Source organism: Pantherophis guttatus, chromosome 8 (genome assembly GCF_059756535.1).
Source record: "Pantherophis guttatus breed Tessera chromosome 8, ASM5975653v1, whole genome shotgun sequence".
NCBI lineage: Eukaryota > Metazoa > Chordata > Lepidosauria > Squamata > Colubridae > Pantherophis > Pantherophis guttatus.
In genome coordinates, this window is record NC_142070.1 from 15,880,752 (window position 1) to 15,907,885 (window position 27,134).

The window sequence follows — 27,134 nt, forward strand, 5'->3', positions numbered from 1 at the left end:
AGATATTCCTCCAGGTGTGTCTAAGGTTTGGGTGAAGACTTCCTGAAACCATGCTAGGCTTCATCTGATTGCTATACTACAAAGCCAAATCAGAGGATTTATTTATTTATTAACTAAATATAAATGGCCTCCCACAGGAGAATCTGGGCAGTTCTCTCTTAGATACAGACAAGAAGCAAAACTGTCCCCTTTCTTCAGCAGTACAGAAGACATTAAAGCAGTCATAGCAAGAAGTGGCAATAAGGATTTATTATCGGCAATGACATTCATTCTTCAATCCTTGAATCCTCTCAATTTCACAAATGAAGGCAAAACTTTGAATGATTCCACATTTGCTGAATGATATGGGGATGTGGTGGCTCAGTGGCTAAGACACTGAGCTTGTCAATCGAAAGGTCGGCAGTTCAGCGGTTCGAATCCCTAGTGCCACGTAACGGGGTGAGCTCCCGTTACTTGTCTAGCTTCTGCCAACCTAGCAGTTCGAAAGCACGTTAAAAAAATGCAAGTAGAAAAATAGGGACCACCTTTTGTGGGAAGGTAACAGTGCTCTATGAGCCTTTGGCGTTTAGTCATGCCAGCCACATGACCACGGAGACGTCTTCGTACAGCGCTGGCTCTTCAGCTTTGAAACAGAGATGAGCACCGCCCCCTAGAGTTGGGGACGACTAGCACATATTTGCGAGGGGAACCTTTACCGTTACATTTATCTTATGGGGGGGGGGAGTTGGTACCGCCTATTTTTAAATCTTCTTTTTACAGATTACTTGCACTTTGCTAAAACCCCTTTGACACATATGAGGTTGAGGGTTTTTTTTTAAAATGTTTAAAAACAGCTGGCTTCTTTGGTGGATGTTTGATTATTATTATTTTTTATGGTGTGTCAGATGTGAAATCATAGACAGTTGCAATGCACCCCTCATCCTATCTCCTGTGGCTAATTTTTAGGAGACAAGTTTCTCTGACAAATTTCTGTAGTGGACTTCATATTTCACAGTATTTTTTTTTACCCATCGCCTAAATCGGAATCTATGTTCTTACGTCTTTCTTTTCTCCTTTGCTTTAAAAGCTTTCATAACAAATTGCGATGCACTTGACAGTAATGGCTAAGAGACAGCAGCTCTAAAATTACAACCTGTTCTTCACCTCAGATTTTCTGGTATTTGCTATTTTTTAATTCTTTCAAAGGTAGACATACATTTCCCTGCACACCCCAGCTGCTTTTTTGATAGAGCTGTTGCTATATTGTAGTCAGTGTCTCGGCTCATATGTACACAAGTGTTCCTACACATTTCACTATATTCTTTCTCAGTTGTTTTCTGGTGATAGGCTATTGGGCGATATTTCTCTTAAGTATTTCTTCAACAAACTAAATGCTTTGGCGCTTTTTTTAAAAGATATATTTCATTAACAGTTTGCAAATCCCATATAGTACAGTGTAGTCAAATTAATATTAGTGTGCAATGTATGTTGTGTTGTGCATCTCTGAGAAAAATAGTTCAACTTATTTAGCATTCTGGTTTTTATTGTCGTGTCTTATTCCATTAAACAGAAGCCAGTGTCCTGTTTGCATGTGATTTGGTATAGATCTTTGGATCCCATGGCTATTTCTGCAAGCTACACTTCCTGTGAACTTCTCTGAATGCAGAAGACAACTTTTATTGACAGCGGGGCTCTTAGGGCAGAGATCACAATTGAGTAACAACAGTAGGGGGAAAAAAATCCTACATTTCCCCTCCTCTCCTGCTTTCATAACTAATTTCTGTTAATATCAGAGAGAGAAAAGGCTTTAAATAAGTAATTTGTCTTGGCTTAGTTTAATGGGAAGTGGCAGTTGAATGCATGGTATATCCCCTTTCCTTCTGGGGTAATGTAATAAATAAATAGCAATGACTGTGAGAGGTATCTTGGAGTCTTAGTGGACAACCAGTTAAATATGAGCCAGCAGTGTACAGCGGCAGCCAAAAAAGCCAATGCAATCATATATTGAATTAATAGAGGGATACAATCAAGATCAAATGAGGTACTAATAACACTCTATAAAGCCCAAATAAGACCAACCTAGAGTACTGCATCCTGTTTTGGTCACCACACTATAAAAAAGATGTTGAGACTCTAGAAAAAGTGCAGAGGAGAGCAACCAGGATGATTAGGGGACTGGAGACCAAAACATATGAAGAATGGTTACAAGAATTGGGCATGGCTAGTCTAGTGAAGAGAAAGACCAGGTGAGACATGATACAGTGTTCCAATATTTGAGGGGCTGCCACAGACAGGAGGGGGTCAAGCTATTTTCCAAAGCACCTGAAGGCCAGACAAGGAATAATGGATGGAAACTGACCAAGGAGAGATTCAATCTAGAAATGAGGAGAAACTTTCTGACAGTGAGAACAATCAACCAATGGAACAGAAGTTGCCTTCGGAAGTTGTGGGAGCTTCATCACTTGAGACTTTCAAGAAAAGATTGGACTGCCATTTGTCAGAAATGGTGTAGGGTCTCCTACTTAAATGGTGGGTTGGACTAGATGACCTATAAGGTCCCTTCCAACTCTGTTAATCTGTAAAATCTGTAATTTGTAAAGCCTGGCCTTGGGAAATGGGGAAAAAAAATAATATCAGTGACATAGAGGAATGGAGAAATCTGGAAGAGGGCAAAGCTGCCTGCACAGAATCTTACATCAAAGAAAGCACTTTGCTTTGCAAAATATTTTGGCAAGTTCCACTTGCGACATTTTATTGCAAACTTTATTATATTCCCTATTAAACAAACTAATAAATCTGTTTACGTCGATAACTTTCCAAAAAGAAAGCCAGAGCAAGGTTGGCTGTGTAATTGGACACTCTCATCCACAGATCACTGCAGGGTAGTGGTGAAATGTAAAATTTGCTACTACTGGTTCTGTGGGCGTGGCTTGGTGTGGGGGGGGTAATGTGACTGGGTGGGCATGGCCAACTTTTTTTTTTAACTTTTAAAAGCATTTTTTCTACAACCTCTTCGGCCAATGAGTTTGTTTAAAAAATGCTTTTAAAAGGCTTTGACGATCTCAGCTGAGTTGCCTGATCATCAGTGGCTTTTGTTTTCTTTTAAAAGCATTTTTTTTTGCTTGCTTTTAAAAGAAAAATAAACCTCTGACGATCAGGCAATTCAGCTGGGATCGTTAAAAGGCTCTGACGATCCCAGCTGAGCCGCCCGATCATCAGAGGCTTTTTTTTTTAACTTTTAAATGCATTTTTTGGCCGAAGAAAAAATGCTTTTAAAGGTTAAAAAAAAAGCCTCTGATGATCGTGTGGCTCAGCTGGGCATGGGGGGGGGGGGCGGCAGGGATTTTTGCTACCGGTTCTCCGAACCACCCACTGCCATCACTACCGGATCGGGCGATCCGGTCCGAACCGGGAGCATTTCACCTCTGCTGCAGGGGTTTAAAAGAATGACACACTAACCAAATGGACTTATCACACAGGATTCCATTCACAGTTTGGTTTGCCTAATATGCTTTTATTTCAGCAGCATTAGGTTACAATATTTGCATTACTAACAGAATATGCTATTAGAAATATCACACATGAAAAGGGAGCCCCAAGATTCATTACTTGGATGTAATTATTTGGCACAGTGTGACATTGTCTTTTCTTGTGAGGAGCAAGGGGGAAAAGTGCTAAGCCCTTTGTAACATCTCTTTTGATGTTATTATAGGATATAATGAAAGATGAATGCTTGACTCTGAAACTGCAACTAAAAGAGAAAGAGGAACTCATTTCTCAACTATGTGAAGAGCTGGTAAGTGACTAACAATGTTTGTTTCTTATTTGGAATTTACTAGACCTGGTAAGATTATTGTCTGGGGATAATACAAACAGAGGTTGAATATATGCTTACATTAGAGTCATATTAGGCAGATTTTGAAACTGAGAACGTGTCAACTTCTGAAAGGGCAATTTTGCAGGTAAGTCAAAGGAGGCTGTTTGTTTTAGAAGCCTCCAATGACAGTTTCCTTTAATCCCTGATGTAAGACAAGCCACAATTTTCTGTGCATTTTACATTGCAAATATTCTGATGGTTACATACCATATGCTGATTTGCGGGTGTCTCTATTGATATAATCATTCCGTAAAGTATTTCCCCTGCTCCCACTGCATGAAATACACGAGTATACAGAGTGTAAATTTCAGTAGCTTTTTAGGTTTTCATACAACAGTGTACACTTTACACTTGCTGCTAGTAAAACTGTTTAAATTACTATCTTATCAACATACTGAAAACTGGAACTGAAACAAGAACAGAAAAAATAAAAGTTTACTATCAACTGATGTTCTGACCAGGGGTGGGTCCTACTTACCTTTACTACCGGTTTGCAACGGGGCCCCACGCGCACACTTTTTTCACTCACACGTGGGCTCTTCTGCGCATGCGCAGAATCATTTTGACGATGTTGGGGTCGATGGGCGGAACCTCCTGCCGGTTTTACTACCGGTTCTATAGAACCGGTGTGAACCAGAGGCAACCCACCACTGGTTCTGACCAACTGCTAGGTATGTTCCTCTAATTAAGAGAATTTATTGATACTCCTGTGTAAATTTATATTAAATATCCATGTGGTTTTCAGTATGTGAGAGCATACATTGATTGCTTATTTTAATTTGGAGAGGAATCTTGGTGAATGAAAAATACAGAAATGAATGAATGAAAGTCTGCCTTGTTCATGCATGCATGCATGCATGCACATTTGTATGTGTATATGTGTGTGTATACATGCATGCATACATACATACATACATACACACACATATATTAAGTGCAGAAAAGAAGAATGGCTCTTGGAAAGAAACTTTCGAGAAAACTTAGTACAAAACATCCCACTTTCCATTGACTGAGATACCCTTTCAGTGAAAATCAGAACAGTAGCTGAGGTTGTCTGCTCAACGGTATCTGTCAAATATAAGCCATGAATTATTAAGTAAAGCAACTACATCAGTGGCAGTAAAACTGACAATCCACTTCATTTATCCAAACTGGACAGTTAATTTTCTTTTGCTTCCCTATGGAACAAATACATAATTAGATCTTGATTTAAAATATTATCGAGCTGGTTATAAGAGTGTTATGCCGACCTATTTTTAAATTGTTTGTCTTAGTAAAAAGACAAATAGATTTTTGTCTTAGTAAAAAGAGAAAAAAAAGACACTTTTGGTCTCAGTATCTTTCCTACGGTGTGTCTAAGGCTTACAGAGATATATTTCAAGGCGTGTTTGTTGGTGTACTTCCAAAACTCTAATTATGTATCTGATACACTAATGACTAGATAAAACAGTCACGTTAGGAGAAATTGTTGTTAAAAGTGAAAATAGTACGGAAGATGAATTAGCCAGAACCCATTTTGAATATATGAATTCATGAGTTGAGTTGATGTCCAAAAGTTTCCTGGAATGTTCTAATCAGTTTGAAGGCATCTGATTCTTTGTGTTGAGTCAATTTGACAGTTTGACAAGATTGATATCAGCCCTCCAAGGTACTCCAGTCAAGAAGCACAAATCATGTGAACTGATACTACTTTTATTGTAAGCTTACAGTAACAGAATCTTGCAAGTTTGAAAACCCTTCTTCCCTCCTTTATGTTTCAGTAAACTCTTCTGACACGCTTCTTACCCCTTTCCCCATGTTTGTGCTATGGTACTTTTTTATAATGGTTGTCTAGCGTATGGCTCTGCCTTTTGTCTCACAAGGATCACATTTTAAATAATATTCAGAAATGTTGAACATTCAGAAGTGTTCGCAAACACTTTTGTATGTGATGGTTTGAGATATATGTACCTATTTGCTTATTTTTTTTCTATCTGCCTGAACAGGATAAGAGTTTTGTGCCGTGGTTAGCTTCTCCAGAAGCATATAAAATACCTTAGACTGGACAAATTGCATTCTCATCGTATCTAGAAAAAATCTGGGTGGGTTTCAGAGCCAATTGTGATTATGACCAGTTCTCAAATTCTAGTCATCCCAGCATCCGCACAGTCACATGATTATGATCTGAGCAGTTGGAAACTGCCTAGCACTTTACAATGGTTGCCACATCCCATGGTTATAAGATCTTGCAACCTTCTATGGCAAATACCTCAACTAAAGTCAGTGGGGAAGCTGGCAGGAAATGTCACAAGTTGCTTGGGTAAATCTCCACCTGCACATCCTTCTTGAGCCTCACTGCACTTGTGTAGTTTCTTCCCGGGCTCTAACCCACTTTTTCCCATCTGCAGCAGCTACCCCAGCTTCCACACTCATGTCACGCCTTTCCTGTCACACCACCTTGTGTACCTGTCCCATCTGGCAGCAACTAAAACCAGGGCATACAAAACCCTTGCCAGACCAATTCTCGAATACAGCTCATTTGCCTGGAATCCACACTGTATAACAGACATTAATACAATTGAGTGAGTCCAGAGGTGTTTCACGAGAAGAGTATTCTACTCCTCTGCTCGCAGTAGAATCCCTTATGCCACCAGGCTTGAAATTTTGGACTTGGACAACCTAGAACTACGCCGCCTATGGTCTGACCTAAGCTTAGTACACAAAATATGATATGATATGATATGATTTTAATTTTTTTGTCTGGTTGTTGTGACCATCCAGAATCCTTCGTGACGTTTTCACGAAGAGGCTTCATGAGAACTGAGGATAAGTAACCAGCTTTAGTTTAAAAGTGATGCTTCTAATTTGTGATCAAATCAGGGTTGTAATCGAGAATCTGATTTCATTCTATTTATTTATTTATTGTTTATTTATTGGTTCGATTTATATGCCGCCCTTCTCCGGAGACTCAGGGCGGCTTACAATGCGTTAAGCAATAGCCTTCATACTTTTGTATATACCTGCTTAGTAGGGCTTTCGCCCCCCCCAAAGCGGTATTCTTTTTTATACAAAGTCAGCTTATTGCCCCCACAATCCGGGTCCTCATTTTACCTACCTCGAAAGGATGGAAGGCTGAGTCAACCTTGAGCCTGGTGAGATTTGAGCTTGCAGTAATTGCAGGCAGCTGGTGCTACTTAACAGCACTTTAGTCTGCTGTGCCACCAAGGCTCTTCTACACGACAAACATACTCAGTTTCGTATTAATAAAAAAATGCACAATGTTTGCCAAGAAAAAATGTTATAAGAATGGAAACAGACTGTCCTCAAAATTGAAATGAATACTGCTTTTCTACATTCTTTTTTAAAAAAAGATATTAAGAATCATGTATTATGTAAATACCAAATAAGATTAAATAACACAATGAAGTAGAGATTAATCTTTTACAGACTGGTGAATTTTTGTACAATGTCATTGTAAAACTGATACTCTGCCTATCTTGTCCAAAGCATATATCTGAAAATGTTGTTACTCCAAAAGTATACTACGTTATTTTTGCAAGTTCCTGCTTCTTGATAGATTCTTACTCCATTGGATAGAAAATACATAATTCTTCAAGGATGACATAAAACCAGGGGCTTTGGTGTTTATAGTAAGCAAAGGATTTTTGGAGATATTTTTTATTTATAAGAATTCTTCAGCTATGAAATTCTTAAACAGCAGATTAAAAAAAAAATCACAATCGAGTTGGACTTCATGCAGAAGATTGCACTCAATGAAAATTCCAAGGATGCAGTTTTTGGTTAGGCATCAGGAAAACTTTATAATATTCAACAGTATTCCACAACGGAACTGGCTGTCTTGAAAAGCACTTAAGCACTCTGGATGTGTTTAAATAGAGTTTGGATTTATCAGGGACCCTATAGTAAGGGACATGGTGGCTCAGTGGCTAAGATGCTGAGTTTGTCGATTGAAAGGTCAGCAGCTCAAATCCTTAGTGCCGCATAACAGGGTGCGCTCCCGTTACTTGTCCCAGCTTCTGCCAACCTCGCAGTTTGAAAGCATGTACAAAATGCAAGTAGAAAAATAGGGGCCACCTTTGGTGGGAAGGTAACAGCGTTCCGTGAGCCTTTGGCATTTAGTCATGCCATCCACATGACCATGGAGATGTCTTTGGACAGAGCTGGCTCTTCGACTTTGAAATGGAGATGAGCACCACCCCCTAGAGTCGGGAATGACTAGCACATATTTGCGAAGGGAACTTTTACCTTTTTATAGTAGTGGATTCTTGCACTGGGTTTATATGGTCTCTATGGTACCTTCCAGGAATTTTAATCTATGATCATATTCATCATTCATCCCTATTGTATATTTTATGGAAGCACAATGTGCTTATTCAGAGATGTGGTGGCGCGGTAGTTAGAATGCAGTACTGCAGGCTATTTCTGCTGACTGCCGGCTGACTGCAATTTGGCAGTTCAAATCTCACCAAGCTCAAGGTCGACTCAGCCTTCCATCCTCCCGAGGTCAGTAAAATGAGGACCCAGATTGTTGGGGGCAATAGGCTGACTCTGTACACCGCTTAGAGAGGGCTATAAAGTATAAGTGCTATTGCTATTTAGCAATGTTTACCTGTTTTTAATGTAGTATAACCTTTGATGAGTAGAGAAAAAAAAATTTTTTTCCATCATGTCCAACCTGATTCTTTTAAATGGAAATAGCAGGTAAGAATCTGCTTCTCAGCAGTTGCAGTCCTCTTGAGAGTTTCCTTAAGAATGATGAAGAGCAACCCTTAGATTCTGCATCTCAGCATCCTCTCTGGAAATCTACATAATCCAAGAAGTGCAAGTGATCCCTTATTTTACCAGCTGCTCTGTTGTCATGGAAGATTTCTCACAATATTCGGGGAGTCAATTTCTTAGAGGGATGCGGTGGCTCAGTGGCTAAGACGCTGAGCTTGTCGATCAGAAGGTTGGCGGTTCAGTGGTTCGAATCCCTAGTGCCACGTAATGGAGTGAGCTCCCATTACTTGTCCCAGCTTCTGCCAACCTAGCAGTATGAAAGCACGTAAAAAATGCAAGTAAAAAAATAGGGACTACTTTGGTGGGAAGGTAACAGCTCTGTGTGCCTTCGGCATTTAATCATGCCTGCCACATGACCACGGAGATGTCTTCAGACAGTGCTGGCACTTTGTCTTTGAAACGGAGATGAGCACTGCCCCCTAGAGTCAGGAACAACTATCATGCATGTGTGGGGGAACCTTTACCACTCTCTTAGAAACTTACACTAAACTTTCAGTTGTTATTATGGTATGTGTGGTGCAAAATTAAAATCTATCAGACAATTTTGGAATTGGATATAACATATTGGCTTTTAAAAGTTAGTGGAGTTTGATTCCTTATCTGAATTTTTTTTCTTAAGTTTGTTTAGAAAAAAATGTGTATCTTTTACAACTGCTTTCTTTGAAAACATAATGTAGGTAATACTCAATTTGCAATTATTTGCTTAGCAACTATTCAAAGTTACAGTGACATTGAAAAAAGTGACTTAATACCTGTTCTGCCCCAGCTATGGAACCCAAGAAATGTAGCACACACAAAACTCCGAACAACTCCGTTTACTACAAACACAGTCTTTTTCAAATGCAGGCTATTACTAAAAATGTCCTTAACAGCCTGCCAGAAATTCCAAAGATTAGATAAAGGCTTACAAGAGTTGGCAATTAGCCCAGAAACCAGGTTTGCAAGGAAAATTCACTCTCAAATGCTCAACATACGACCGGATGAACACACGTTGTTTTCTGCAACGTTTGCCAGCAATGAAAATTGTGGTCACAACTTTCATCATAAAATGAGGATTATCTGTAATGATAAATTGATGGAACATATGCAATAGAATGTGGAATCCTACCTTTAATCTTGGGAAATGCACAATAGCCGTTTGTTTCATTATTTTGTTTTATTTTAACATATTTTAACTAGATTTTTTTTTTGAAAACATCTACAGTATAAGGTGTTGTTTTTTTTTTCTTGAGAGTAAAGACAATCTCAGGTTTATCTTTTGTTTACCCTCGTAATATGTTTGAAGGGATATTTTGGTTTTAATGGTAATCCCTATGACTCACTACCATTTCATTTGTAAAACATTATGCTGTTAAGATTAGCATACACTTTTCTAAAATAATCATTTCCTTTTTGTATTGGGACATATTCTCAGCCTTTATAAAAACGTTCATTTATGTTATCTCTACCTCAAATTCCTAGGAGCATTATTCTAAATTAGTTATTTAAAAAAATTGGGGGACACATCAATTTTATAATAAAATAGATAAATTAGAGAAGTAAATTTAGTTCAACATATGTTTTATAAATGGTATTAAATGTCTTGCTTTGACTCTCTAATAATATGATAGACTCTGATAAGCGTAATGGTTATATTCAGGGCAATTATATTGTGCAGCCATCTTTATGGTAATTCCTTGCTGATCCTGATTTCTATTATTTCATCTTGGGTGTTTATGATAAATTATTACAGGTTCTTCAGTGATTTACATAAGAAGAGACAGCTTTAAGTAATTTCAATTCTTCTTTTCTTCTTCATATTTAAGAAACATCTGAGTAGAAAAAGAAAGAGATTAGGTATGCTTAAACATTATTAAAGTGTCAAATTCCTTTCCCCTCTTTTTATGGGAGAGAATTAATTGCACATAGTCCAGAAAAAGGCTTATCTCAGCAGCAATTATTCTACAAGTCAACTCTGCAAGATACTCCGGAGTGGGAAGATGACAGCATCCAATGAAAAACACAATGTGGATTAATTTCCGATTCCTTGTGCTTTCTGAAGCCTTGATGAAAAGCTGACAGGGAGATAGAATCTTTAATATTCTCTTGCACTTGTGGAGGTGATTCTGCATATTAGTTTAAAGTCTCTGTCAAAAGTGCTGGCGTTTTTGCACCACTTGGTGTGCCGGATGCAGATAAATAATTGTCATGCCTTCAGAGGCAGGAAGGAATTTGCGTTCTGATGCTGATTCCCTTCGACATATCTGCATAGGAATAATGTAGCAGGAGTGCACCAGCAATAAAAGGCTGCCCTTAAGTGCCTCCAGAGATGTTACACTGTGACTAACATTACTTGAATAATAATGCATTGCATATGCTTGTCTTCTGTTAAGATGTCAGAAGATAGAATGTTAGCTTTAAGAGACCTGGGTGATTTTACTGGTGATTCCTCTTGCAGATTTAGATAAATATGACTTGACTGCACTTTGCAAGGACCCTCACCTTTTTATCACACAGAGGAATCATAAATTGGCTGTCTCCAGATGTATAAGGCAAGAGGCACAGTATGTCTCTTTATTCCAACCTTTCTGCCTTATTCTTTTTTTTTTAAGCCTTTGGAATACTGAGCACAGCGTTAGTGAAACTGTTGCTATATTATATTTTTGTTTATTTCCATATGCATTTATTTCCATGTTTCCTTGCTCATATAAATGAGTGAGATGTGCGCAAATGAGTGAGAAATGAGTGCAAATGAGTGAGAAACACTGCATGGATGGGTATTTTCCATGCAGAGTTTCTCACATATTTGCAGATATCCAAACTATATGCATGGACATTTTGTGGTGAATGTGTGTGTGAGGAGGGGTAACTGTATGAATCAGTGAAATTTTGGGATATTAGATACAATAATATATCAGTTTTATGTAGATATACAATTGTAGTCCATTCTGTGTAGCCAACGATTAGGCCTACTATAGGGAAAATTGATAATGTGTTGATTTTCTGATGAGTATTAAAATACTCCTTAGAAACTGATGATGGTATTTCATCTGGAAGACTTTTACCCAGAAATCCCATCCTCTAAATATTATGTATACATGTTTGGCTAGTAATTCATTTCAGAAATACCTTGAATGTTAAAGCACCTACTTAAAGCATTTTGAATTAGTCTGTAAATATGACTACCGTATTTTTCAGAGTATAAGACACACCTTCCCCCCCCCAAAAAAGGGTGAAAATCTGGATGCATCTTATACTCCGAACGTAGCCTCACCTAGCTTCTCAAACGGAGGTTTCAGAGGCTGAAAAAAGCATCAGAAACGAAGCTCCAGAAAAGAAGCCCCCAAACAGAGCTTCAGAAAAGAAGCCCCCAAACAGAGCTTCTGAGGCTTTTTTTCTGATGCTCTGTTTCGGAGGCTTTCAGAGGCAGAAAAAAAAGCAAAAGAAAGCAAGGCACAGAGCTCACAACCAAGGAACCTGTTGCTAAAATTCACCTCTGGGAACAGCTGATTGGGGGTATTCCGGGAGGCCGATCCACCTGCCAATCAGCTTTTTTCTTATTTTCCTCCCCAAAAACTAAGGTGCGTTTTATACTCTGGTCCGTCTTATACTCTGAAAAATATGGTATGTTTTTTATAGGTAGTGGAAGTTTCTATTTTTAAGAATACCAATGACAACTTGCATTTCCTGGAATTATTTTAGATTGTAACAGCATAGCTTCTGCCTCCAGCATTGTTTTTAATTATAGAGAGTAGGATACAAAATGGCCTAAATTAATGAGTTTATCATGGAAGAAGAGACAAATGGACATTATATGCATTTCGTTGAATTGCAGACTAATGCAGGGGCTGGACTGAATCTATTTTTGACAGAAACATATGAAAATGAAATGTACTGAATATAGAATTCTTCTCTCTTTATCTAAAATATCTTGGAGCAAATATAAATAATAGGTTGAATGATCTACCAAACATTACATTTCAGGCTTACTCAGCCTATAGTCATTTCAGTTGTAGAATATGTTGAGTCAGATCTTTTGCAGAATTCTTTAACATGTAGCTTAGAAAAGTCACATCTGGACCTCTCTTTGCTGGGAAGGTCATTCTTCATAAATTGGTGGTGATGGAAAGAGAAAGAGTTTGGTATTTCAAATAACACGTTCTTTTTTTACAGGTATTGAATTTCTTTGTCCTGTTTTATTAAGACCTGTTCAAAGACAAATGAGTTGGAGAGTGCCTAAATTGAGCAAACTGCATTGAATTGAATGGACATGGAGTGTTGAAAACACTTTGTATAAGAATGTGAAGGCAGATCTTTAAAAATTAATATTAAACACTATGACTGATCTGAGTTACAAAATATTGAACATTATGGCAGATCTGAGTTGCAAAATTGAAGATAATCAGTAGAAGAGAGCAAAGATCAGGGTTGAAATCCAGCAGGTTTTGACATGTTCTGGAGAACTGGTAGTGAAAATTTTGAATAGTTTGGAGAACCAGCAAATGCCACCTCTGGCTGGCCCCAGAGGGGGTGGGAATGGAGATTTTGTAATATCCTTCCCTCAGGAGTGGGGAGGGAATGGGGATTTTGCAGTATCCTTCCCCTGGAGTGGGGTGGGAATGGAGATTTTGCAGTATCCTTCTCCTGCTACACCCACCAAGCCACGCCCACCAAGCCACACCACACCCATCAAGCCACGCCCACAAAACCTGTAGTAAAAAAAATAATAATTGAATTTTACCACTGGCAAAGAGTTACTCAAACTTTGCTGCTTCCTGGAAATAATTCAAGTTTTTATATCCTTGATCTGTTACTCTTAGTCAATAGACTTGATTAAAATACTAAACCTACCTCTTGCACTGATACTAATGTAAGGTTTCCAAAAAAATATTGTTTTATTGAACTGCTATACCAGCTTATTGGTTTTGATTTAAAAACAGTATAGAATTTATATCTTGTTCATTAAATATGCTCAACATTTTATAATTTCCACTATATATGAATTTATTATAATGACATCATGGGATCATTATCTGATGATATAATTACATAATATCAGATTGTGTCTGCTCATTTTAATTGGCCATAACACTTACTTTATCAAGGGGGAAAAGCTTCAGTCTGTTACTATCTAATTTATATCAGTTATATCTCCAATTTATTATCCATGTACATTTGGTTGGGTTAATCTAGGGCAAGGTAATTAAGATAACTGAGAGCTTCCATTTAGGCACTCCTGTGTTTTAGGATCAAAATGGCAAGAAGCCAGACAACTGAATTTACTACCATATTTTTCGGAGTATAAAACACACCTTTTTTCCCCAAAAAAGAGGGTGGAAATCTAGGTGCATCTTATACTCCGAATGTAGCCCAGCCCAGCTTCTCAAACGGAGGTTTCAGAGGCTGAAAGAAGTTTCAGAAAAGAAGCCCCCAAACAGAGCTTCAGAAAAGAAGCCCCCAAACAGAGCTTCAGAGGCTTTTTTTCTGAAGCTGTTTCCGAGGCTTTCATAGGCAGAAAAAAAAGTTTTTTCAGACATTTCAGAGGCAGAAAAAAAAGGGGGGGAAGCAAGGCACAGAGCTCACAACCAAGGAACCTGTTGCTAAAATTCACCTTTGGGAATAGCTGATTGAGGGTATTTTTAAGCTTTTCTCTTATTTTCCTTCCGAAAACTAAGTTGCGTCTTATACTCCGGTGTGTCTTATACTCCAAAAAATACGATAATATAATTGGAGGACAGTCCCAAATGCATATTTGGGGCCACATTCAACCCTGGTTCTTCAGGCAGGAAACAATTCCATGGTGCTTTGAAAAAACTTGAATCTATGCTATGTTGAATTAAGTTTATATTACAAAAATAATTTTGAAAAATTGTTTACCTCAATTATTCTGACAACAAAACCTCAAAACAAACAGAACAGAACAAAACAACTAAAGCCACTGCTTCAAACCCAAAGCAAAGATTTTGACCTCAGAACGCTTCTAGAATATTCAAAGCCTGTTTTAGGCTTTCACGTTTAGAATAGAATAGAATAACAGAGTTGGAAGGGACCTTGGAGGTCTTCTAGTCCAACTCCCTGCTTAGGCAGGAAACCTTACACCACTTCAGACAAATGGTTATCCAACATCTTCTTAAAAACTTCCAGTGTTGGAACATTCACAACTTCTGGAGGCAAGTTGTTCTACTGATTAATTGTTCTAACTGTCAGGAAATTTCTCCTTAGTTCTAAGTTGCTTTTCTTCTTGATTAGTTTCCACCCATTGCTTCTTGTCCTGCCCTCAGGTGCTTTGGAGAATAGTTTGACTCCCTCTTCTTTGAGGCAGCCCCTGAGATGTTGGAACACTGCTATCATGTCTCCCGTAGTCCTTCTTTTCATTAAACTAGACATACCCAGTTCCTGCAACCGTTCCTCGTATGTTTTAGCCTCCAGTCCCATAATCCTCTTTGTTGCTCTTCTCTGCACTGTTTCTAGAGTCTCAACATCTTTTTTTACATTGTGGCGACCAAAACTGGATGCAGTATTCCAAGTGTGGCCTTACCAAGGCATTATAAAGTGGTATTAACACTTCACGTGATCTTGATTCTATCCCTCTGTTTATGCAGCCTAGAACTTAGTTGGCTTTTTTGGCAGCTGCTGCACACTGCTGGCTCATATCTAAATGGTTGTCCACTAGGACCCCAAGATCCCTCTCACAATTACTGCTATTGAGCGAGGTACCACATGTACTGTACCTGTGCATTTTGTTTTTCTTGCCTAAATGTAGGACCTTACTTTTTTCAACATTGAATTTCATTTTGTTAGAATGTTTAAATCACAATAAACCATGAAGTTTAATGTTTGAAAAGATAGGAAAACCTTCATGTTACAACACGATTCCCATACAGTTTTTATAGTTGAATAATTTTGTATTCAAATACTTTCTGGAAATTAAAACAGAAGCTTACTTGTTCTAGAACAGAAAAAAGGATTTATTTAGGCCGGACTCTCAGCAGGCCATGAGTCCGCAATGAGTCCTTTGATGCAAAGTCTCTGGCTCTTTGTAGGCTGCCTTAGGCTGAAGCCAGCTGGATCACCTTGGGCCAGTAACTGTCTCTCAGCCATAGGCAGAAGGCAGAAGCAAACCACTTATGAATATGCTGCCAAGAAAATGTCAGGAAGTGGTCCAGGTAGAAGTGACCAAGCGTCAACACTGACTTGAAGGCACAATAAATAATTAAAAGTTTGGCTCAATTATTTTAGCCAACTGCTAGATGTCCCATTCCATATTCTTCCTTTTGGGAAAAATGCTACTAACCTCCTTTCTCCTATGGGTTTTAAACAGTGGAACAATGTGGTTTATCAACATTCTTCTGTCAAATTGATAATGTGTGTCCTTTGCCCCTACCATTATTTGATTTTTATTTGCCTTAAAAGTGTTGTTAATGCTGGAACTTTTTAGTCAAAATAACTCTTACTCCACAGTGCTTAATTAGCTTAGTATGATAATAATGAAGCTTCCACTGAATGGTTATATAGAACGAGGACAAATTTCCTGTCTTCCTTCTGGATAGATACCATTTGTATTCGCTGAATAGAGAGGAAAGGGTTGATAATGCAGGAAAGCTGTTCAATTTTGGTTTGTGTCTTAATATTTATCCGTCTGATTCAATAATGAAATTAATAAGTTTGGCACAATGGTGCAGGGAAAAAAGCCACAGGGAACCAAATGTTCTGAAAACCTCAGTTTGGTCATTCTTAGTCTTTATAACCATGTGCCTTAATATGCAATATATTTTGTCCTAGAATTCATTTTGGCAGAATTCATTCTTTCATTTATCTTGAGGAAGGGAGGGAGGAAGGGAGGGAGGGAGGGAGGGACCAAGGAAGGAAGGAAGGAAGGAAGGAAGGAAGGAAGGAAGGAAGGAAGGAAGAAGATAGGTTTTTATCTTGTAAGGAATCTACTGATGATTACACCTTACATTTGAAGCCAAAAGTGTCTGCACAGACAACAGGAGGAAAGTGTACATTTAATCAATTTCAACTTTCTTCTTTATGTTGCCGGCTTCGCTTTCCATTCCAAATTTGATCCAGTTTTGTTTCTGGGAAGGATACACAGAAATCTGATTCTATTTATACCACTTCTTTCTAGTATTTTGTTAAGTCAGAAAGAATCCAAATCAGAAACAACTTTGCCAAGAGGCCACTGTTTTGCAATTGATGCAGGAAGCTTGTCCACTTTACCCTTAAGGCCGTTTCTGGCGCGCATTCGTGCACAATGATTAGCTGGCCTTTTTCTGTGCGGCAGTGGTGGAAGAGCTGGTCTTCCATTTTCCTATGTGAGCGTGCATGCTGGCCAGTTGATCATCATGCGCGCATGCACACCAGAAACCCAGAAGACTACCTGCCCGGCGTGCATGCATGTGCTGGAAACCAGAAGGTAGTTTTTTTGGGGGGAGGGGGTGCATGCACCCTCGGCAGCTCCTCTTCCGGGTTGTGCCCAGTACCAAAAAGTTTCACCATCACTGCCTTAAGGTATCCCACCCTTTTCTAAGGTAAAAGTTAGATTGCTTCAGAGCAAGATGTAGTAATGGCTGCCTGCTTCAGTTGTGTTCTTATGTTCTTCTTTACTAAAACTGAAAAAGTGTTGTGTGGAAATATTTTGCATGAATTGTGATTTATTTATTTGTTTGTTTAGCTTATGTAGGCACCCATTTTATGTACCGTAATTCTGGATGGCTCACAACAGCAACAATAAGAAATATAACAAAAAACAATAAAAACTCAACATCCAAAAACAGTAAACAGCACCCTAAAATGACAATCCCCAATACATATACAACCACAATCACTGAGCTCCAGTCTCATTCTATATCAATGCTTGGGGAAAGAGTCTTTGAAGTCTTCCAGGAGACTTGAAGGATTGAGGTCCATCTGGGGAGATTTCCACAGAGCAGAGGATGCCACTGAGAAGGCATAGAGTACTTACGTTTACAGCATTAAAAGGAAGTTTATGAAGATTCTCAGACATTCAGGTCATGGGTGCTTTTTCAAAAGACAACTGGAATTTCTTTGTTTTTGCTTGAGAAAGTTAAATGTCTTCAAGCAAAAACAAAGGAAGACCTGTTCCCTTTTGAAAAAAGAAAAAAAAATCACCTTTAGGATATTAAAGGGAAGGGAATCTGGACTGCACCCACCATGTTTTACCTGGTGGAATGGGCAGATACTTTCAGGGAGTGATGGTCCTATAGATAATTTATTTCTTCACTATGCAGGCCTTTAACCAGCCCCTGGATTGTACCTGGAAAGAAATTGGAAACTAGTGCAGCAGTGGTGTAATATAATATATTACATCTGCCCAAGGAGCTGCTGATACAGTTCTACACAGGAATTATTGCGTCTGTCATCTGCACTTCTATAACTGTCTGGTTTGGTTCTACAGCCCAACAAGACAGACACAAACTTCAGAGGATAATTAGAACTGCAGAAAAAACAATTGCTACCAACCTGCCTTCCATTGAGGACCTGTATACTGCATGAGTCAAAAAGAGGACTGTGAAAATATTTACAGACCCCTCACATCCTGGACATAAACTGCTTCAACTCCTACCCTCAAAACGACACTGTAGAGCACTGCACACCAGAACAACTAGACACAAGAACAAGTTTTTCCCAAATGTCATCACTCTGCTAAACAAATAATTCCCTCAACACTGTCAAACTAGTTACTAAGTCTGCATTACTATTGATCTTCTCATTGTTCCTATCACCCATCTCCCACTGATGACTGTATGACTGTAACCTTGTTACTGGTATCCTTATGATTTATATTCACTGTTTCCTAATATGATTTGATTGCTTATTTGTTCCCTATGACTATCATTAAGTGTTGTTCCTTATGATTCTTGATGAATGTATCTTGTCTTTTTATGTACACTGAGAGCATATGCACCAAGACAAATTCCTTGTGTGTCCAATCACACTTGGCCAATAAAGAATTCTATTCTATTCTATTCTATTCTATTCTATTCTATTCTATTCTATTCTATTCTATTCTATTCTATTCTATTCTATTCTATTCTATTCTATTCTATTCTGTAATAAAGCAACAGGCTGCATTCTCTGCTGCATTGTAGACGAGTTGTAATTTTCAGATCGTCTTCAAATGTAGTCAATATACTCTGCTCCATTTGAAGCATGGTTTCCTACACTGGAGCCATTCAGTTGGAGAAAGCCATCACTTTCATATCATTGATTGTCCATTTTCAGAAGAAGACAATTCTGGATAGATTATTTTAATAGGATCTCCAAAGCATTTATTTTATTTTATTGATCCCTGGGTTCTGTTTTTCCTCTATCTTAAAGTGCATTTCTTTTTTTCCTGTAAAGAAAGCAGAGGTATCAATATTCCATTGCGTTTTCCATTCATAGGAATCATGACTTGCTCAAACTTGTGAAAATAGTCATTAATTGAAACTTAAGGCCTTATCAGATTGCTGTTCTATCCTAGCTATTTATACAGTCTTGTTTCAGGGGCATGAATCTAGCTGAATCCAGTCCTAGTTGATTGATTGGTTTTGAAGTGTTAATGTACTGCCCTGTTAGCTTTAGCAGAAAAGCTACTTTTTCATCTTTTTTTCATCTTTTTAACAGGACTCTGAAATTACAGTACCTATGTTTTGTATCAGCTGCCAGAGAAGCTTCTTTTCATTTCTTAATGTACTAATTCTTGATGAAAGAATCTACAATTAGAGAGAAGAATGAGCTCTCTTAGGCCATTAAGACCAAATAATACAATATGTTTTTAACATTCAGAAGACATAATATCTGTCTATTTGGATATTGCTTTAAAATTTGTCCATTGAATGTTATTAAGGGACAAATCTTTACTTTTAGCAAGTACATACTTTTAAAGCCTTCACAATCATTTTATGTCCATCATTTTTTGCTTTTGGGTCTGGTCGTAGGGGGGAAAAAAATCTCCAAACTCAGTTATTACCAGGGGTGATAACTCTATTCTATTCTATTCTATTCTATTCTATTCTATTCTATTCTATTCTATTCTATTCTATTCTATTCTACTCTACTCTACTCTACTCTACTCTACTCTACTCTACTCTATTCTACTCTACTCTACTCTACTCTACTCTATTCTCTACCCATACAACAAAATTCACTTAATACACAAAGACCAGGTCAAACACACATAACAATCCCCAAACACACTCCCACCCACCACAATTCCCTACCCCTAAACCACTCAAACATCCACACAACAGACCAAGTAATGCTGTCCAACAGCTCACTGATGGTGGCCCTTTAGTTCATTGTCGAGTGCAATTATAGCTCTGGGATAAAAACTATTCAGAAAACATGTGGTCCAAGTTTTAATTGTTCTGTATCTTCTGCCAGAAGGCAACAGTCCAAAAAGATTGTAAGCAGGATGAAGAATCTCTGAGAATGTTATGCAACTTCCTCAAACAGCGAGATTTGAAGATGTCGTCCAGGGCTGGTAGCTGGAGTCTGATGATATTCTGGGCAGTTTTAATGATTCTCTGTAGAGCTTTTTTGTCCGCTACAAAGCTGCTCCCATACCATGCAAGAATGCCATATGTCAGGACACACTCAATGGTGCTGCGATAGTAGGACAGAAGTAAATGCTGAGAGATTTATCTTCCTGAACATTCTCAGGAAATACAGCCTCTTCTGTATTCTTCAATATTATTAGTTTTTTTTTTAACATTTCCAGTACACTAGCCCAAAAAAACAACAACCCCAAATTGATTTACTACTTCCACTTCTTTTCCTTCAGTAGCAAGTTCACTAGAATGCTGATTGACATGAACTTTATCTTCCTGTATTTAACTTTAATTTACATTGTTCACTCTCCATTTTTTACTTTCACAGTGAGCACTTATAAATGTGTTTTACTTTGAGCTAGCAAAATGGTGTCACCTGCATAACTCAAATCATTAGTATTTTGAATTCCTACTTTGATTCCAGCTGTCCTCTCTTGCGGTGCTGCCATTGTTATATTAACTGTATAAATTGAAGAGATAGAAGAACAAGATCCATCCCTTGTCTTTCCTTTTCCTTAATGCACTGTTTTTCCATTGTCACTTCTTAAAGTAACTTCTGGTTCATGGTAAATGTTCCTCAGAATACTAAACAGATGTTCTGGCATACCCATTTAGAAGAGAATATATGAAGGTCAGAGTTAAACTGTGGAGGGCTTGGTGTTCTCTGAACTTGATTGGTTGCTTGCAGAAGTTTCTGTCATGAGCCATGATTTGTAACGTGACTTTGATTATGTTCTTTCTGCTAATCCTGGGCTTCATTATTATCAGCCTCATGACTCAGCAAGCCAGGATTCAATTGAGACTGGTCAGCCTCAGGCATCTCCTGTGCAACTGGAACAGTCAGATGATGAGGCACAACCCCCCAAATCCCAGGTCTAGACCTCTGGAGCCAACCAGAGTAACATTCCCTGGTGACACAATGGTTTGAATGCAGAATTGCAGCAAACTCTGCCCACTGCCAGGAGTTCGAGCCTGATGAGGCTCAAGGTTGATTCAGCCTTCTATCCTTCCAAGATCAGTAAAATAAGGACCCAGATTGTTGGGGGCAATATGCTGACAATTTAAACCACCCAGAGAGTGCTGTAGAGCACTATGGGATGGCATTTAAGTCTAAGGGCTATTACTTTTGCTACTGCTCTTGCTATTCCTCAGTGAGACTGCTCACTAAACAAATGGTGAGGCATGAGTGATTGTAGCCAGCTATCAGTAGACAGATTTAGGTAGCTGCGTTGCTTGCAGTCTTTGTTGGAGGCAATTGTTTTGCTCTCCAACTTGTGACTCTTGTTCCTGTTTTTTTTTGTTCTTGATTCTTAGAATGGCTGAGATACTTGAGTTGGCTTACTGTGACATTTGGAATGCATTTGGGACTACTCTGTTGCTTACAAATGAAGGCAAGTTCACTTGAGAAGTTCCCTGAGGATGGGTTTCAGCATGAGTCTGAAAGCTCGGAAGACTAAATCTCTGGTCCTGGAGACTGACCCAGAATGGATCTTACACTATTGCTTCTTGTTGATGAAGATTCTCAGTCATCGAGGTAGAATTGTCTGGAGGTTAAGTCATGGCAACTAGACTTTTTTTTTTTTGGAAATGTTCCTCTGCTTATCCAAGTAAGGGTGAAAAAACTATTTGGATAAGCAGTGAAACATTTTAACACCCCCCCCAAAAAAAAAGAAAGAAAAGAAGTCCAATGGCCATGACTCATCTTCCACGCTATTGCTTCGTGAGCTATATTGGCATTTTTCAGGCAACCATTTTCTCCAAGGCATTTGAATTACATTCCTGTCTGCTGCTATTGGCCGTAACGATAGTAAATATTACACCCTCTCTGTGTGTGCCAGCAACCTTGAAACAGAACTCATTGTCCAACTACCGTATTTTTCAGAGTATAAGATGCACCTTTTCTCCCCAAAAAAGAGAGTGAATATATGGGTACGTCTTATACTCCGAATGTATCCCACCCAGCTTTTCAAACAGAAGTTTCAGAGGCTGAAAAAAGCATTAGAAATGAAGGTTCAGAAAAGAAGCCCCCAAACAGAGCTTCAGAGGCTTTGTTTTCTGAAGCTCTGTTTCGGAAGCTTTCAGAGGCAGGAAAAAAGTTTTTTCTGAAACAGAGTTTCAGAAGTTTCAGAGGCAGGAAAAAAAGCAAAAAAAAGCAAGGCAAAGAGCTTACAACCAAGGAACATTTTGCTAAAATTCACCTCTAGGGACAGCTGATTGGGGATATTCCGGGAGACCGATCCACCTGTCAATCAGCTTTTTTCTTATTTTCCTCCCCAAAACTAAGGTGTGTCTTATACTCCGGTGCATCTTATACTCTGAAAAATGCAGTAAGTAATATCATCAGTGCTAGTGAGTGTAGATTTGCTCCTGTCTATTCCCTCTATTCTCAGGACCCATAGCAGAAGCTGCAATATGGCATCTAGAAACTATAACATTCCCCCACACATCCAACCAAATATAGATCCGATATGTTAATGGTACCTTCTGATGATGAAAAAGAAGTACCATAGAAGACACACAAAATAATCAACATCTTCAATCTCAATAAAATTCATAAGGGAAAAAATAAACAACAAAACACTACCTTTCCCGGGTATCCTCATTGGCAAAGAAAACAAAAGCAAATTAGAAACGTAAGTCTATCAAAAAACATACCCATGTTAACCAACTGCTCCATTATTGAAGAATTAAACCAATCTCCTACAGGAGAAGCTGCATAAAAACATTATTTAGAAGAATACAAATGTACTGCAGCCATCCAGAACAGACTGTCATATATCTTCCAACAAAATGGATAGCGATGAAGCTTTATTAAAAAGTGCCTGACCAGTCAACTCACTATAGCACAACCAACAGAAGCTATGAAAAGGATAACACTACCATACACCAAAAATATCTAAGAAAAAAAAGCAATAGACTATTGCAACCACAAGGCATACTAGCCCACAAAACAATGTGAAGCCATCCAAAACATCCAAAAACTCTACGGAATTCCTGGAACCTTGGATTCAGACAAATCAGCCATCAATAGATATAGAGATAAGCCTCATTTATACACCATTAAAAAAAGACAATAAAAAACTCAGAAGAAAATATCACTTCCTCTCCAGCAGCCTACAACCAGATAAGCAGGGATTAACACCAGACAAACAATCAAGCAGAAAATGATACCCTAATTCAGGAGGAATCAAGGAGAAAACCACACATACCCCTAACTCTCTCAGGGCAAGCTCAGAATGCCTCAAGAACTCAACACAAACATATTTCATAATCTGATATGAAGAATGTGGAATATGCGCAGAGGCCTTTCTGTGCTATAAACCAAAAGATAACTTATGTCTTAAATGTTCTTGTTCTTCTAGTTATCTCTTTTATGTTAGCTATCTTCTTCCATATTTTTGACAGAGATGACAGCACTTTAACTGTCTGTCCTCCTGCAGCGTTAAAATAATTTAATGAGTATTTCATTTGTGACTGCTTTCCTATTTGGTCTATTGCCTTTCATGTCTTATTTATGATGAAGTTGGTTCTTAGATACTATTTTTTCCCCTCTGTATTTTTTATATCACTCTATAATCCTATTGAGAAAATGTTTTATATTGGGCTTTTAGTTGACCTGTATTAGAATTCCATGATTACTCTTGAGTAGTTCAATATCAGCTATATGCTTTTGTTTGATTTTTCAGTTGTAGCTGAAAGTAGCCCTCATTTTATTTGTGCTTTTTCCCCCCAGGCCTGTCAGCTTCTGTCTTTTGCTATCGTTAAAGTTATTTGGAAAAGAAATTTGGATGTGGTGGGATCGTGTATGTGTTTAGAAGACTTGTATGATTTTGTACGACTACAGTGTATGAATTATCAAACTTTATATGATTACAACTGATGGGTGACATCCACCGATAAACCCAGTCCTCAACCCACCATTACATTTAAGACCAACATAAACAGAAACAATATTAAATAATAATAGTATGAGTCAGGCCACATCAGACAGACTCTGCCTCAGGGGTGGGTTCTACTTACTTTTACTACTGGTTCATAACAGGAGCGCACGCATGTGCAGAAGCTTCTGTGTATGCGCAGATCGTCAATTATGACGTCCAGGCGGGTGGGCAGAGCCTCCCGCCGCTTTTACTACTGATTCTAAAGAACCGGACAGAACCGGGAGCAACCCACCACTTTCAAAACAGGATCACTCTTTCTTGATCAAAGCCTAGGGAAAAAACAAATATTTATAGCCTGATAGGATCAGGGACAAGAAAATATCACGAGAGAGATCATTCTAAAGGGGAAGAGAGAGAAAATGGTAAGAAAACAGGAAGAGAGAAGGTGTACCTCCTAGATCACAGAGACATCACTGAAGGCATGGGACCTAGAACATACTCATCATATAGGGACATGGATGGACATAATTAACCAGAGACTGGCAATTCAACAAATAGTCTGGTTCTGTGCCATGTAGTTGATAATTCAATAGTTGATAAACAACACTTTGATTTGCAGAGTTATTAATCACTAACTTTCAGAATAGTGGTATTCTATAGGCTTACTGGGGCAAACCAGTAACTGTCATACTGTTGCATTGTTGACCAATTGCAGATGAAAGTCAACTCGCAAAGCATCCCTGGCCTGCTCTCGAGTTGCCATAAGCAAGGGAGGATGGGAAACCGGCGGAACAGCACAACTCTGGAATGCCTTGAGCAATTTCAACCAAACTTGGTACACAGATGCCTTACTCTCTGAAAACAAATATTGTGGCAGTAAGATACCCCTAACACCCCTCGGGGCATGTGTTCTGTTAAGATACAGTCTGTTGTGCCTTAAAATGGCTTCTACTGTACTGCCTTAAAATAGCTTCTACTGTGCAGCACAGTGGAGTTGCCATGGTAATGGCTTCACAGTATTCCACAAGGGGACTCCCTCTGGTAAGGGGGAAATCCAACATTAGAAATTACATTTGGTCTGGACATTTTCAACAAGGCTTTGATTATTCTTGAAGACCATGGATCAGCTAGGAAAACAATACAGTGGTATCATTTTACTTGACGCTTCTGGGGACACAGGGAAAACATTTTTAACTAATTTAATTCTAGCCAAAATCAGGGTGAAGTTGCTCTTCCTGTCTAATACAGGACTGGGATAAATAAATACCCAGGCAATGCCACGTTATCATCTAGTATTGAATAAAATAAGAGATTCCACAGTATTTAGCTCAGGGCCTATACTTTTCAATAAATTTAATACTGATGTATGTAAATTAGTGGAGAGAATCATAAAATCAAATGACATGAAACTGGATAGGATAATTAATATACTAGGAAATGCATTTTTAAAAGTATAGATTAGATAAGAGGAGTACAAATAGTAGAATTGTATTTAGGAGAACAACCACAAAGTTATTTACTTGCAATAAAAAAAAAATGAAGTTATCAGATGGAATACCTGGCTTGCAAATTGAATGTATGTAAAGAACATTGACATGGCAGTCAATTGCAAGCTGAATATAAATCAGGAGTTCAATATAATTGTTAGAAAGGCAAACATTTATTGTTGGTGGTGATGTATACAGTGTTTTGGTGACTCCCGCTTAAGAAAGATTCAGTCTGGAACCGGTTGAGAAGGATGCAAAGAAAATGATTCTGTGAAGAGAGATTAGAGATGCTGGGTATGCTTAGTCTTAAGCAAAGATGGCTGAAGAGGGATATAGAAGTACTTTTAAAGCATTTGAACAAATTTCACATACTTGTTCTCTATCACTAGAGTGCAGGAGACAAAGCAGTTGATTCAGGTTATAACAAGGTAGTTTCCAACTGAATGTTGGGGGGAAAAATCCCAATTATAACAACAATTTGAGAATTACTTAAAGATGTGGAGCGCTGCCCTTTGCTGGAAGATTTAAGGACAGGCTCGAGTGCTGTCTGCCAAGGAAATTGGTAAACTGAAAAGTTGGATTTAATGACTTAAACAACTCCATCCAACACTATGATTCTGTAAATGTTGGAGCTGTTCTTAAACATCTCACTAATTCTGATCATTGGCTATTTGATTGTAAAGTTGATAAGATTTGGTACCTAACACTAACTAGAAGATCACCCATTTCCTATTACTTTTTTAGGATGAACTACCATTTCATCTCTACACTTTATGAATGTACAGCAGGATTCTCTTGTAACTAGCGCAATAAATGGTTAGCTCCGATCTTATATGTGTCATAAACCTGAAGGACTTAGAATTTTCAGTTAACCTTTTCAATCATTTCTGCACTGAGAAAATTGTAGATAAACCAAGCATTTACTGCAAGGGTCCCCAGGCCCCAGGCTTGGGCACCACTACTGGGCCATAGCCTGTTCGACACTGGGCCATGCAAGCGATGGGCAAATGTACATGAAGCTCCACTCACACGAGCGGTGGGCAAGCACATTCTCACGGAGCTCCACTGGCACGAGCAGTTGGTCCTTGTGCTCACATACAAAGCTCCACTCATGTGAGTGGAGGGTGCCTGTGTTCTCACACTAAGCTCCGCTCACGCGAGCATAAGGCACATGTTCGTGTGCGAAGTTCCACTCATGCAAGAGGAGGGTGCCCAAGCATGAATGGAGCTTCCTGTGCGAGGACTCTCTCCTCACACAACTGGAGCTTCACATGGGAGCACAAGTGCCCTTCACTCAAGTGCCACTTGAGTCAGTAGAGCTTCATGCACAAGCATAAACGCCTGCCACTTGCGCGAATGGAGCTTTGCATGTGAGCACAAGCACCCGCTGCTCGTACATGCAGCTCCATTCGCATGAGTGGAGAACGTGCTTGCAAAGCTATAGAGCTGTGTGCAAAGCTATGGAGTGTGCGCCTGCCACTCACATACCCACACACCAGTGGTGGGTTTCAATTTTTTTTACTACCAGTTCTGTGGGTGTGGCTTGGTGGGCGTGGCATGGCTTGATGGGCATGGCAGGGAAAGGATACTGTAAAAT

The 27,134-nt window shown here is 38.7% G+C and overlaps 1 protein-coding gene across 2 annotated transcripts in view; it reads left to right on the top strand.

Moving 5' to 3' along the window:
- Nucleotides 1-27,134, top strand: part of CCSER1 (coiled-coil serine rich protein 1) — an 852,922-nt gene that overhangs the window by 416,211 nt on the left and 409,577 nt on the right. For both annotated transcript variants that reach the window (XM_034440484.3, XM_060686954.2), the window contains exon 8: nucleotides 3,692-3,775. In XM_034440484.3, the coding sequence (XP_034296375.2) occupies nucleotides 3,692-3,775 (84 nt within the window). The remainder of the gene's footprint in view (nucleotides 1-3,691; nucleotides 3,776-27,134) is intronic.